Below are 13,768 nucleotides of genomic sequence, written 5' to 3'. Positions count from 1 at the left end.
AGGAGCTTTACATCCACCTTTATATATGTGCCATGCTACACCTGTTTTCAGCGCTCTAAATGTTGGAATAAAACTGACACCTTGGGCCATCGTATTTCTTTCCTCATTTTTACTTATCAAGAAGGACAGTAAGCTTTTTCAGAGCTAAAATAACAAAATGATGCTCATTAGGTGTCTGATTAATGCGTTATGTGTTTTATCATCTTGTGCTCCCAAAGAGAATGATGGGAAATGTTGTTCTGTTGCCAAGTGCAAGAGTCTTCTCGTAAAGCAGTTAAATAAGTAGTATATTCTGGCAAACTTTATAGCAAAGCACAGTGCATGCAAACCAAATTATACAGTCAACATTTGCAATTAAAAATTAATTATGACCAATACTATTTTGCTTCCACCAGGTTTCTTTAATTAACATGCCCCCAAACTCAGTGAATATTCAGAGTTCCCCCACTGGTAATTACGACATTCTGCATGGTGATGTTCATGTTCATGCATGCTATACTCATAAATACAATCATTTTGATAAGACTTGAAGGTAGAATAAATGCAATAGATTTATTAATATCTAAAATGAATAATGCAATGCTGAATAGAGCAGCATTCTAGTCTTCAGAGATTTGCTCTAGTTGTGTTTGAATGCTTATTCATTTATTTTGTTTTTAGCCACTTAATAGCAATAGTAGAGGGTGGATGAGAAATGATGAAGATAGTTCACCCAAAAACAACATTTCTGTCTTCATTCTTATGTTGTTCTAAGCATGTATGAGTTTTCTTTTCAAAAGAAGATGACTGTAAAATGTCTTTTTATTGTCAATTCAGTGAAAATGTTGTGCAGGACCAGTGTTATTTTAGTATCATTTTTATAATATTATAGTTGTTTCTTAATTTATTTTTTATTATTGTATTTAAAGTCAAATCAAATTTTGTTGTGTTTTATGTGTCTTTATATGTCTATATAGTTTATTTATATATACATTTTAATTCATCAATTTTATTTTATTTAGTTTTAGTTATTTTAGTAAGGTAAACTAAATCAAAATGGGAAATGATGCCTTGGCAACCAGCTGAAATAAAATGTTTACTTTTTAATATTTTATTATTATTATTTATATTATTTATTATTAATCTGTTTTATTTTATTTTTTATTTATTTCAGTTAAAGTGTTTATTTGATGAAACAGTAATAATATTTTTTACAATTTAAAAAAATGTTTTTTCTGTTTTAATATATTCTGAAAGGTAATTTATTCCTGTGATGGCAAAGCTGTCAAAATGACCATGACACATTAAGGAATCTGTTGAATAGAAAGCTTAAAAGAGTAGCATTTATTTATTTAAAATATAAATCTTTTTTATCATAATAAATGTCTTCACTGTCACTTTAATCCACCTTTACAGAATGTAACTGTCCATTTCTTTCCAGTCCAAAAAACTGACACCAAAAATTGGAACAATAGTGTATCCCTATTAACTCTGATGGAAAACTGTAGATTAGTGGATCTGAAGCGGCGTCTTTTGCGTGCTGCCTGGCTCTCACGCCCATGTCTGGGTTCCGTCTGCCACTTTATTGCATCAGAGGCGGTTTACAGCATGAAATGAAGAGCAGCTTTAATTGCTGCAAGGCATTTATTCATCTCTCACAAGAGATTCACTCATAAAGAAATGCATATCAACCTTGGTCTCAATGAGCACAGACAGATGCACTCACATACTCTTCTGTTGAGTGAATAGAAGAGTACAGGGTATCGCTTCCTATTGTCTGGGAAGCATTATTTGTCTTTCTGTTTGATGAGGTGCTCGGATGACTCTAAGGGTGCTCATATTGATATCCAAGCTAACAATTGCCCCTCTTCGGCCTCCTCTCTCCATATTACCGCTATAAATCCTGTGCCGGCTGATTGTTATGGTCATTGTGTGTGTGGTGAGGGATGGTTATTATCCATAGTTGCTGGTATTTTATGTGTCTCTTTTCTCCTCTTTCTCTCTCTCTCTCTTGCAGGGTCCTGATCATTGTGTTAAATGTCTTCACTTTAAAGATGGACCTAACTGTGTGGAGAAATGCCCTGATGGCCTACAGGGAGCAAACAGCTTCATCTTCAAATATGCTGAGGTCAACAATGAGTGTCACCCCTGCCATGTCAACTGTACCCAGGGGTATGAAAGTGTTTGTTAAATGTTTGCAATTTGTGAGTGTGTGTGTGTGTGGGGGGGGGGGGGGGGGGGTATATCTGTAGTGGTCCAGCTAATTCCTGTGGTTGTTTGCAACGTCAGTTCTACCCTCAGGAAGTTCAGATAGACTATTTGTCAGTGCACTGACCCTTTTTTAGAGCCCTTGTGTCCTCGGAGCTGGCTGTGCATTAAGCATCATTAATTTTAGAGGAAGGAGTTTGCCCTTGCTGCGTCTCTGCCATCTAACTTTAGTCTAAATGATAACCATCAAACTCTCCGAATTTATCCGGCTGGGCACCTGCAATTTAACCTCAGCCCCATGGTGTTACATGAGAGACGGCTCAGATTTCCTGCAGAAAAAAAACATTATCCACTCAAGGAGTCTTCACACTGAGTCATGGATTCACTTTTCTTCCTCCTGTGTCACATGAAAGCCCTCAACTGCTGACTGTTGTATCTGAGATCTCTGTCAGCCAGGGACGATTAGTGATGTTGAGCTTTGAAATGTTAGCAGCGAGCTGACAAACCGACAAAGCTGGGAGCATCAGGTTGGAAAGGCAGGAACTCAGACGTCAAGGAAAAAACATAAGAGACTGTGTTATTAAAATAGGTCTAACGCTGATAGATTTGTGATGAATTGTGGCTATATAAAATTAAGCAGCATTGAGATTATTTTAATGCGTTTTTTATTTGATCATTAAGTTGCCTAAAGATAGTCATTAGATTAGATAGACAATCTTTACTCGTCTTGTGAGTATGAGAGCGTTTAGATGGAGCCCTTTGATGTAAACAGCATCTCTAATTTAAACTTCAATAGCAAGAATGTTGCTATTAGATGCTGTATGATTTGTTTCTAAGAATATTTTCAAACTGTCTGTTTCAATGAATTGACTCTTAGTTTAAGACGCTGATACAGTGATTCATGGTTGGACATCAGAAAAGTTCACTGGATAAATACTTGATGATACTTTATACATATATATTTACATCTATCTATATATGTGTTTCTGTGTATGTATGTATGTACCGAACCATATGCTGGGGACTAATTTGTGCCTAAAAGTGAGCTAAATCTGACAGAACCTTCTTTTCAAGACATCCTCATTTGTACAAATGGTATATATATATAGTATTTTTATGTTTACTTATTTTCTGTTTGTTCATTCATATTCTTTATTGTTTCAGATGCACAGGACCTCGTCTGCAGGACTGCATTGGCATGATGGACAGGTACACACATTTTTATATATATTTGGGTGTTTTTCACTTTTAGTGGACAGGACAATAAGAGAACAGACAGAAAACAATAGGAGCTTAGAGAGGGGTCAGGACCAAGAAAGGACCTTGAGTGCGGCTCCAACACAATATATAAATAGTAGAAAATAATTTTTATTTTACTTAAGTCTAAACTAGACCAGAAACAATGTCTTGTTGCAGCAACACTTTCACGTACACACACACATCCTACACATACATTCTCCAAGGCACAGTGACTTCCACTGTCATCAGGTTTGCAAGGTCAGAGTTCTGGCACAAGTTTCTTTCTTATCTTTGTTTTCTGTCTCGCTCAGCCTCCCTTAAGCTATCATTTATTCATGGCATCTATTTTGGGGTTCTGCCCAATGTCCAGTACTTGATTCTAGCCACACTGGCATCCATAGAAAATCACTGTGTCTGGAGATCCTTGACACCACACAGTTCTACACACAAACACACACACACACACACACACACACCTCCACAGTTATGTATATGTATCATATTGGTGATTCAGTTGCAAGGCTTCTGTACATAAACAAATGTCTAAGACTACATTGAAAAAAAAAAGTTTTCGTTTTAGCATTTAATATTTATGCAAGATGGGGAAAAGGAAAGTTATATAATGACCAGGCCACAGTTCTGTGATTAATGTGCTGCTGTGAGGTCTGTGAGTGTGTGCGCGCACACACATTTGCTTCATGGCATATTTGATAAATTGATATCACTTTCTTTTGCTCTCATGGGAGAGCTGGAACAAAATACCATTAACTACTCAGAGCAAATGCGTTTGCTGTTTCAGATCTGCCATTATGTTACACAGTCCTGGCAGGGCAGGGAAGCTGAAGCTAGAAATCATTTGTCTTAGCCTTAGACGTCACAACCATGAACGGTTCACGGATTGCTTCATGCATATTGAAATCAACTAGGGCAAAAGCTTCTCACAAGCTTCAATCTGACTGGATCTTTTTAGCTGATTTTTTGGAGACAGGGCACACAGTTTTATATGAAGTCTTGTTTAGAGGTTCTTCTTTAAGCACTTCTAATCATTTTTTTGCCAAAATGAGCTGTAATGTGAACTAGGCTTTATATCAAGACTATTTGCTTACACACACAAACACACACACACACAGTTCTGTCCTGTCCTTATATTGTATTATAGAGCAAGAGTGTGTGCTTGTTGTTTGGACATACTATCAGTAAAGGCTGCAGGGAGTAATCCTGATAAAACACTAGTGCTTTCCTTGGAGACAAAACAAGCTCAGGAGAGAGTTGAACAGCTATAGTGTGATGAGGTGAGAGGCGAGTGATAGCCAACATTCACAACAGCTTGTAGAGTCAGATAAAGATGAGGTTTTTCAATGAAAAGCATGAATGACCATTTGATGATATTTGTGTGACCATACATTATAAGTGTATTTAAAATGTATACATTATTTCATATATTACATTTTTTATATATATAAAATTATAAAGTATATACTGTTTATGTTACATTTTTAAATTACATATGTACTCTTTTTTTTTTCTTCTAGCTAATATTTGAAAAAGGGTTTCCACATGATATGGAATGAGTGGCTTATGTCTTATTTTGTCTTGGGCATCAGGATCAACACCAGACCTTCAAAAATCCCAATTTAAGCTGTGTAATGCATGTTCTAAGTGTTGTTTCTCTCCAGACTTTCTCTTGCACATTTGGAAAAGACATGGCAGGTTACATAAAACAAGATGTCAGACATCCTATCCTCCTTCCCCTGCAATATACGGCAGTGCCACACTACGTGCTGACAGCAATGCAGCATCAACATAATTGCCTGCTCATTGTCAGTGCGAGAGAAGCTCCCTCACGCATGTGGGATCTATACACTCACATAGGCTTCGGAGGGTGATGGTATGCACTCGACTATGATCTCCGTGGCTCATAAGCTTTGTATTGTGACTGCAGATCAATATCGAATTAACAGGAGAGATTCTCATCTCGCCCAGAGATAATCTAGCAGTCTATCGCTCGTCATGCCTGGGCAATGCTTCACTGTCCTCGCCTTATTGATTGGGATTTCATTTCCATTCCACAAACTTACAGTTCTAAATTTACACAGGAAGGAAGACCAAATACAAACACCTTGTTTTAAGGCACTAAACTCTGACTAATGTCATGGGTGCAATAAAATGTAGTTGTTTTGCAATTTAATGTGCTATTCTAAAAAATTCAATTCTGGATCTAACTTTGAGATGTAAAATGCCAGAAATATCCATCTGATGCACGTTTATCTAGACCAATAAATATAAAATAGCACAGTTAGAACATGAGCACATTCTGTGATCTTTATTTATTCATTTCGATCGGGGAAAAAGGACTTTATACTTGGGCCTGGGACAATTTTTTTGTTCTGCCCTCCCGATGGCAGCTCTACTTGATATCCATGTGATGAATAAGGATGAAGAGGTGCAGAGACAATTAGATAGTAAGATTGGCAGTGTGAAGAGTTGGATCTGTAATAGGACAGTATGAGCTGTGTATATGTTGCAGTCTGTGCTGATTTAGTGCTGCTGTCTTCTGTGCTAACTGAATTAGGCCTGTCATTAATTCTAAGGGAACACTTTTAGTACAGCCCTGAGAAGGCTGATGCAAGATGACAGGAAAGAAGGAAGGGAGGAAGTCTGATATTAACATGTCTTGGTCATGAAGCCGAACCAGTTGAGAAGCACTGGTTTGTGTGATGTGGGACTAATTATCTAGTTTATTGTTATTGCTTATTATGGCTAATGTTTGTTTTCTCCCATGTGTTTCCCTCAGGACTCCCCTCATTGCAGCTGGGGTTATTGGGGGATTGTTTGTGGTGATCATTGTGGGTCTGAGTGTTGCCATATTAGTGAGAAGGAAGAGCATCAAGAAGAAGAGAGCCTTGAGACGCTTCTTGGAGACTGAGGTTAGACACAGTCCATCTTCTTTCCTGTTTTTTTTTTCTTCTTTTTTTCTCAAGCTTGGATTCAGAAAACAGACAGAAAACACCCTAAAGACTGCTCTCTCAGCCAATTCCATGGGGCCTGAAACCCTCGAAGGAACTTGAGAGCTAGTCAGAGACAGAACAAAAAAACCAGAAGCGATTATGACCCATGGCACTCTGTATGTCTCTTGAGATGGTTCTTTGAGAGGAAGTACCCACCAGCAAGAGATGAGTCAGGTCATCTCCTGGTTTAATTTAGAGTTTCATAAGTGGAAAAAGGAACCTATGCTGGTTTAGTCGTTATATTCTGCTTGTTTTCAAGGCATATATATATATATATATATATATATATATATATATATATATATATATATATATATATATATATATATATATATATGCCTTGAAAACAAGCAGAATATAACGACTAAACCAGCATAGGTTCCTTTTTCCACTTATGAAACTCTAAATTAAACCAGGAGATGACCTGACTCATCTCTTGCTGGTGGGTACATACACATTCACAAATCAAGGTATTAAACTGTATTTTAATATCCCAAATTTTGGCAAGAGTTGCAAAAATTGCAAACGTCATTATAAAATTAATAAAATAAAATAAATAAAATAAAATAGAAATCCGCTCATGTAATATTTAGTTTGACCTCCTGAGGTTGTTTATCATCATTTTACGAAAGTTAACTACTTCCTTCCTTTTAAAAAAAAATAAAAACAAATTCTGGTTCAGGCCCCTCTTTTGTAACCTATTCATGGAAAAATGACAGTTATATGGACAATTAAAACAAGGTAAATCAATCTGCTTTTGGTTACTACGTGAACCTCATGTATTTTTTTTTACTGAATTTATTCCAGTGCTGAGGATAATAGCCTCTATTTGGGCCTTTTTTAAATGATTGTATGTGTTAATTACAGTAAATAAACATTCATGAAAAATCTTGTCTTAGCTAGTGTGCTGATGGCCTCACTTATGGCTTTTTTTCCTCTTAATGCTTACTGCCTTTCCTTTTCATTTACTCTTTCTCTTTTTATCTATCATCCTAATATCATAGGTTATTTTTTAATATCAGGATAATAGCATCACTTTGGACCTTTTTTAAAGTGATTGTGTATGTTAATTATATAAATATAAATGAAAAATTGTGTCCTTGGTAGTGTGATGGTAGCCTCACTCATGGCTTGTTTTTTTCCATCTTAATGCTTACTTTCTTCCCTTTTCTTTCATTCATTCTCTCTCTATCCTAATATCATAATTTATTTTTCATATCAGAGTGCGGGTGGCAGGTTCATAAGAGTGCAGGTTACACAAGGATCCCGCGTTCCTGTGCCGGAAGGTTCTGACCCCTACTCTTCATGCATGCATATATCCATATGGCCTCAGGCTTTGGATGGAGAGTATAACGATCTCCTCAGACACTCCACAAAGTGATCTGGAGCAGGCCCACGCATGCCACATAAGAAAGCGCATGTGTGTGAAAATGGGCATCATGTATGCCAATAAGGCTTATGGTCTTGAACATTCCCATATCTCCATTTTCATCAGAATAGGGTGTTCCCAGAACTATAAATTCATATTATGTTGGAGCACTACAATGCCCCCAAGGTTTCAGCACCAAAGACAGCTCCTGATCTGTGTTTCAGCACCGCCTGCAGCGGACAGCTCCACGGATCACAGCTCGTCCCTCCCCTAACTCTCCTCTGCCTTCTGTGTCCGGGCTCCTGATTTACAATTCCATTTAAATGAAGAAGCGCTATTGTTTTTTAATCAGGCGGCAGTGATGAGCCTGGGGACGCCGCAAAGGGTCGATAGAACGGCTGATTTATGCTCTCTCTCTATCTCTCGTTCTCTCTTACGCTTCCCAATCTCTCTCCTACACACTCTTTCCATTCATATTTTTATCAGGTTAACCTTCTCTCTTTCTGTCTTTCTTTCCTGTATCTTCTCTATTTTCTTTCTCCTCTTATCTCTCTCCCCTCTCTCTCGTCGCATTTCAATGGTTATTTTATTTTTTTTTATTACCAGGGGGTTTTATGCATTGATTGTACTCCAAAACTCTAATATGCAGCACATAATGGCACAGAGAGACTAAATAAATTACAGGGAATTCATACACTAGGGTCTGTGTTTTTCAGTTTGTTTGAGTTAGGGCCGAACGTTCATTGATTGTCCAGATTGATTGTAGCATCTCTGATGGCGTCTCCCTTCCTTTGCTTTGTGTGTCTCAGTTGGTGGAGCCACTGACGCCCAGCGGTGCAGCCCCGAACCAAGCACAGCTGCGCATTCTGAAAGAAACTGAGCTGAAACGGGTGAAGATCCTAGGAGCCGGGGCCTTTGGCACTGTTTACAAGGTAATGACATCAAAGCAGAGACAGAGGAAATTAAAAAAAGATGTGTGCAGCCCATATATTTTGCTAAGCAGAGTATCATTGTTAACGTTGCCCATACATTTCTGGGGGGTTTTCAAATATCTTAACTAGCTATTAAATTTTTGCACATAGCTTCTCCCGTACTATGTGAAACATACATTATCATTCAAAATTTGTTGTTAGAAAGATTTATTTATTTATTCCTTGGTTGGTTGGTTGGAGAAAATTAATTATTCTGTTTAAACTATGCATTATTATTATTTTAATTTTTACAGTAATATATAAAAAAAAATCCTTTTCCATCAAAATAATAAAATTACATTTTCAAACATATTTAAAAAGTAGTATTTTTAATTGTAATAATATTTCACAATATTGCTGTATCTATCAAATAAATGTCAGTAGCTACATTTACATGCAAACAAATAATCTTTTTTTTATCGGATTGACGGTGCTCGATCGGAATGAATCTGGTTGGGTTAAGGGGGTGGTTTATTCCTCTTCTAATAGGCTCTTCCTTTTGTATAAAGTGTTATATGAATGCGTGTCCTGTCATTATAAAACTCTCCTTTCACTCGGCAACTCTGAAGTGGAGCAGGACAACTTTGTTTTGGATACTCATCCACAGGCAACCCGTCTTGGGCGTGGGGAGGGGCTTTTTTTTTTTTTTTTGCGTGATAAATACAGTATGAGCAGTTTATATGTATATTTATCCATAAATGGGTAAATATTAATTCTGCTGTTAAAAACAAATAAAGAAACTGTGTAGGAGAGTGGTTATTATGTGCAAACAGTGAGAAACTCTATTATCTACTGAATGTCACTTTCACTTTTCACTTTCACTTTCACCATTTCTGCAGTGTGCGCATGTTAAAAAAAAAAATCTATTCCGATTTGAAGCTTGTGACATATAAATGCGCACATCAATCCGATCACTTTATTTAGCGTTCACATAAACACTACAATCAGATTCATCAGTCGGAATGAATTCAGTCCGATTGAACCACAAATTGTGCATGTAAACATAGCCAGTGTTGTTTTAGAATGTTTGAGATACAGTTATGTCTATATAGTTTTAATTATATATGTGTTAATATATATATTTTAATAATATATATATATATATATATATATATATATATATATATATATATATATATATATATATATTTCAGGTTTAGTTATTTTTAGTTATTCTATTTTAGTATGTCAAGTCAAACTAAACTAAAATGAGATTTTTTTTTATTTTTTTCCCCCCTCAATTAACATTTTTTTTTTTAATTATTATTATTGTTTTAATTTTACTTTTTAGTAACCCTGATAAATGCAGCCTTGGTGAACATAAGAGACTTCTTTCAAAAACATTTCTAAAAATTACCAACCCCAAACTTTTGATCTTTAGTGTACTTAAAATAATAAACACAAGGAAAGAAAAATCAAACAGACTTACATTGAAGAAGATATTTGATAGTAGCCTTTTCTAAAACCAGCTAGCAACCATTCATAACAACCACCAAAAACACCTTAGCAATATATGGAACATGGCAGAAAACCTTTGCATCAACCTAGCTTTAAAGAGTTCTGCACAACATTCACATTTTCTTCAATAAAAAATAAAAAGTAAATTTCTATCCAATTACCTCTAAGAAATATATTTATATTTTTTATTTCAGGGCATCTGGGTACCTGAGGGCGAGACTGTGAAGATCCCCGTTGCCATAAAAATCTTGAACGAGGCGACGGGCCCCAAAGCCAATGTAGAGTTCATGGACGTGAGTGTCACTCTGCTGCAAGGCTTGCAACTGCAGTTTGTGTAATACCACTAAGCGAATATTCAGCTCTTTAGTAGTTCAAAAGGAAAAATGCATGTAAACCTCAAATTGGCCCATCCTCTTAGATGATGCAAGGACTATGAAACACTTACCAAATACCTTCCACACCCATGATGAGTGCAATCTAAAACAGGTTATGTTTGCATGCATGTTCATGTTTGCTCACTTGCATGCAGAGGAAAGTCCATTTTGATGGTAGTTCCACATGTGTTTGCCTTGAGTGAGATATCTGTGTACAGTATATGTACATGTATTAGAGAGGTCTCTCCATGATTCCCCCATGTAAGGTATTTTCCACAATTCATCAGTGTTAATGAGCATTTCACTTTCAGAATATTCTTAGGGGGTTGCAGATTTCCTCATACTGCGCTCAAAGCACAGAAGCATGTGAAGGCAGATCAGACATGTAGACGCTGCATGTGCGTACACAATCATCTCAGCAGCTGGAGAATAGCAGAAGCGTGAATGCTCATTATATAACTGTCAAGTGTGTAATTTTATGTAGTGTTCAGATAATTGCTTTGTGTGTGTGTGTGTGTGTGTGTGTGTGTGTGTGTGTGTGTGTTTGCGGATGTAGGATGTGTGTTACACACTGTTTTAGTTTTTAAAATGTTCAAAAAAACGTAATAAGATTCCTCCAAGGCCTGAAATCATATTAATGGCAGAGGTATCTTTTATTGCCATGATATAACCTGGCTCGAGGTTTGGATATTATTTCTGAATTATCCCTTAGCTGTTTGTGGAAATTATATGTATTTTTAATTTCAGAATTTTGTTAGTCCCTGATACGTTTATACCGTGTGCCATCTTTTGTTTGGACCACAGCTTAAATATGTTGGATATAAACTGGAATTAGGATCGTAATTGTGAGCTTGTTTAGCGAGATGCTTCACAAACATTTCCAAATTTTGACTAAATTGCTTGATTGTACTGAACTGAAAGTACATGAAATAGACCTATGACTCTTACACAATATCATAGATGGTTGTTTTCAGCATGTTAAGAGTGCAATGCTAGTCATTTATGGGTAGTAATACTGCCTTGTAGATTCCCCAGCTTTTTAAAGTATCGTAAAACAAAGTGAGTAAATTCTACACTCATTTTGCAGACTATAACTATGAGGCTGTTTCACAGCTGAATCTCAGTGGCACATCATGTGTGTGTGTGTGTGTGTGTGTTTACATGCATGACAATGTGTGTTTTAGGACCAATCTGTGGTAAATTGTCTGTAAATGTAAGATGTACAGTATGCACTTTTGAAAATTAAAATTGAAACATCCTGTCATTTGGTAAGTATAAGACACTAAAATTAAATTTTTTATCCAGCAAGGATGCATTAAATCGGCCAAAAGTGACAGCAAATACAAAAGATTACTGTTTAAAATAAATCGTGTTATTTTGAACTTTCTATTTATCAAAGAATCCTGAAAAGGTCCCTTATGGTTTTAACAAAAATATTAAGCAGCTATTTTCAACATTGATAATAATAAGAAATGTTTTTAAACACCACATCAGCATATTAGAATGATTGAGAATGATCATGTACCACTGAAGACTAATGACAAAAAATCCAGCTGTTCCATCGCATGAATAAATTATATTTTAAAACATATATTAAAACAGAGAACAGTTCATTTAAATTGTAATAATATTTCACAATATTACTGATTAAATAATTGAAGCTTGATGAGTATGAGAGACTTTAAAACACACACACACACACACGCACGCACACACACACACACACACACACACACACACACACACACACACACACACACATATTATTTACATGCTGTTAAATCACTTATTGAGAGTGAGTGATTGATTACAGTTTCCTATGCTCTGAGTTCTTGCTTTTGTTCCTTCCAGGAGGCTCTGATCATGGCCAGCATGGAGCATCCTCACCTGGTGCGGTTACTGGGTGTGTGTCTGAGCCCCACCATTCAGCTGGTCACACAGCTCATGCCCCATGGCTGTCTGCTGGACTATGTGCACGAGCATAAAGACAACATCGGCTCTCAATTACTGCTCAACTGGTGTGTTCAGATCGCCAAGGTACGACTTCACTAATTGAATTCAACATTAGTAGAAATCACTTTTATGTATCTTACCTTATTGTGGACTTTGATGTGGCTCTTGTTTTATCAAAAGTGCTATTAATTTCTTTAGATGTGAATCGGATGTGAAGTAGAAAGACTTACTGCATGTTTAAAGTAAAAGTGTTAAGGTTTTTTTTTTTTGTCTGCTGTGTGAACTTGCATTAAAACACTGTTCAGATCTTTGCTCAATCGCTCTTCCTCCCAGTCATGCAGCGAGCATCATTTTGCCACATTTCTTTGATATTGGACCCCCCACACCATCTGCTATCTGTATCACTCTGTTTATCATCCTCGTACACCAATGGTGGTCATATTTCCTCCTCTCATATTTTCTCCCAGACTAGGAGTGCATGCTGAATGATCTCAGAGCAGCAGCTCAAAGGGCTGGGATAGATAAGCACACACACATTCTGTCTGATCTGGGTTCCACGTTGTAACTGTGAGCTTTGCTTTGTGTCACTCAAGAAAAAAACTTCTGACATCTCTGAGATGCAGAACTGTACAGTATATCAACTTTGTGTGGGGGATTTGAAAAACAATGGTTGAACAGAATAATAACAAGCAGCTATTTCAGGAGATATTGTTTACTAATCGTTCATAAAAGGAAAGAAAAAAGGGCTCTTGAATGCGAATGCACCAGGTTATACAGGAGTTACATCACAGAAGGTGATAGTTGACATGACAGTTAAAGCAGTGACTGCAGTATGAACTGATGCACTATAACTAAAACTTATAAAGTATTTGCAGCCTGAATGGTATTTGATGATTTTACAAAGACAGAGATGAGAGGGTGCATACACTTCCTTTTAAAAGTTTGGAGTTAAGTTAAGATTTTTTTAATAATTTTTAAAGAAGTCTCTTATGGTCACCAAGATTGCATCTATTTAATTAAAAAGTACAGTAAAAACTAATTCAATAATAATAATATTGTGAAATGTCATTACAATTTAAAATAACTGTTTTCTATTTTAATATATTTTAAAAATGCATTTATTCATGTGACGCAAAGCTGAATTTTCAGCAGTCGTTGCTTAAGGATTATTTGATGAAAGTAAAAAATATATAAATAAACAGCATTTAT

The 13,768-nt window shown here is 36.3% G+C and overlaps 1 protein-coding gene across 3 annotated transcripts in view; it reads left to right on the top strand.

The window, feature by feature from the left end:
* Window positions 1–13,768, top strand: part of LOC109055822 (receptor tyrosine-protein kinase erbB-4-like) — a 283,218-nt gene that overhangs the window by 236,274 nt on the left and 33,176 nt on the right. For all 3 annotated transcript variants that reach the window (XM_042764157.1, XM_042764156.1, XM_042764158.1), the window contains 6 exons: window positions 1,997–2,151; window positions 3,352–3,396; window positions 6,221–6,353; window positions 8,613–8,735; window positions 10,427–10,525; window positions 12,458–12,643. In XM_042764157.1, the coding sequence (XP_042620091.1) occupies window positions 1,997–2,151; window positions 3,352–3,396; window positions 6,221–6,353; window positions 8,613–8,735; window positions 10,427–10,525; window positions 12,458–12,643 (741 nt within the window). The remainder of the gene's footprint in view (window positions 1–1,996; window positions 2,152–3,351; window positions 3,397–6,220; window positions 6,354–8,612; window positions 8,736–10,426; window positions 10,526–12,457; window positions 12,644–13,768) is intronic.

This window comes from Cyprinus carpio, chromosome A9 (genome assembly GCF_018340385.1).
Source record: "Cyprinus carpio isolate SPL01 chromosome A9, ASM1834038v1, whole genome shotgun sequence".
Classification (NCBI taxonomy): domain Eukaryota; kingdom Metazoa; phylum Chordata; class Actinopteri; order Cypriniformes; family Cyprinidae; genus Cyprinus; species Cyprinus carpio.
The sequence above is the reverse complement of the archived record's forward strand: the minus strand, read 5'-3'. Positions and strand labels throughout refer to the sequence as shown.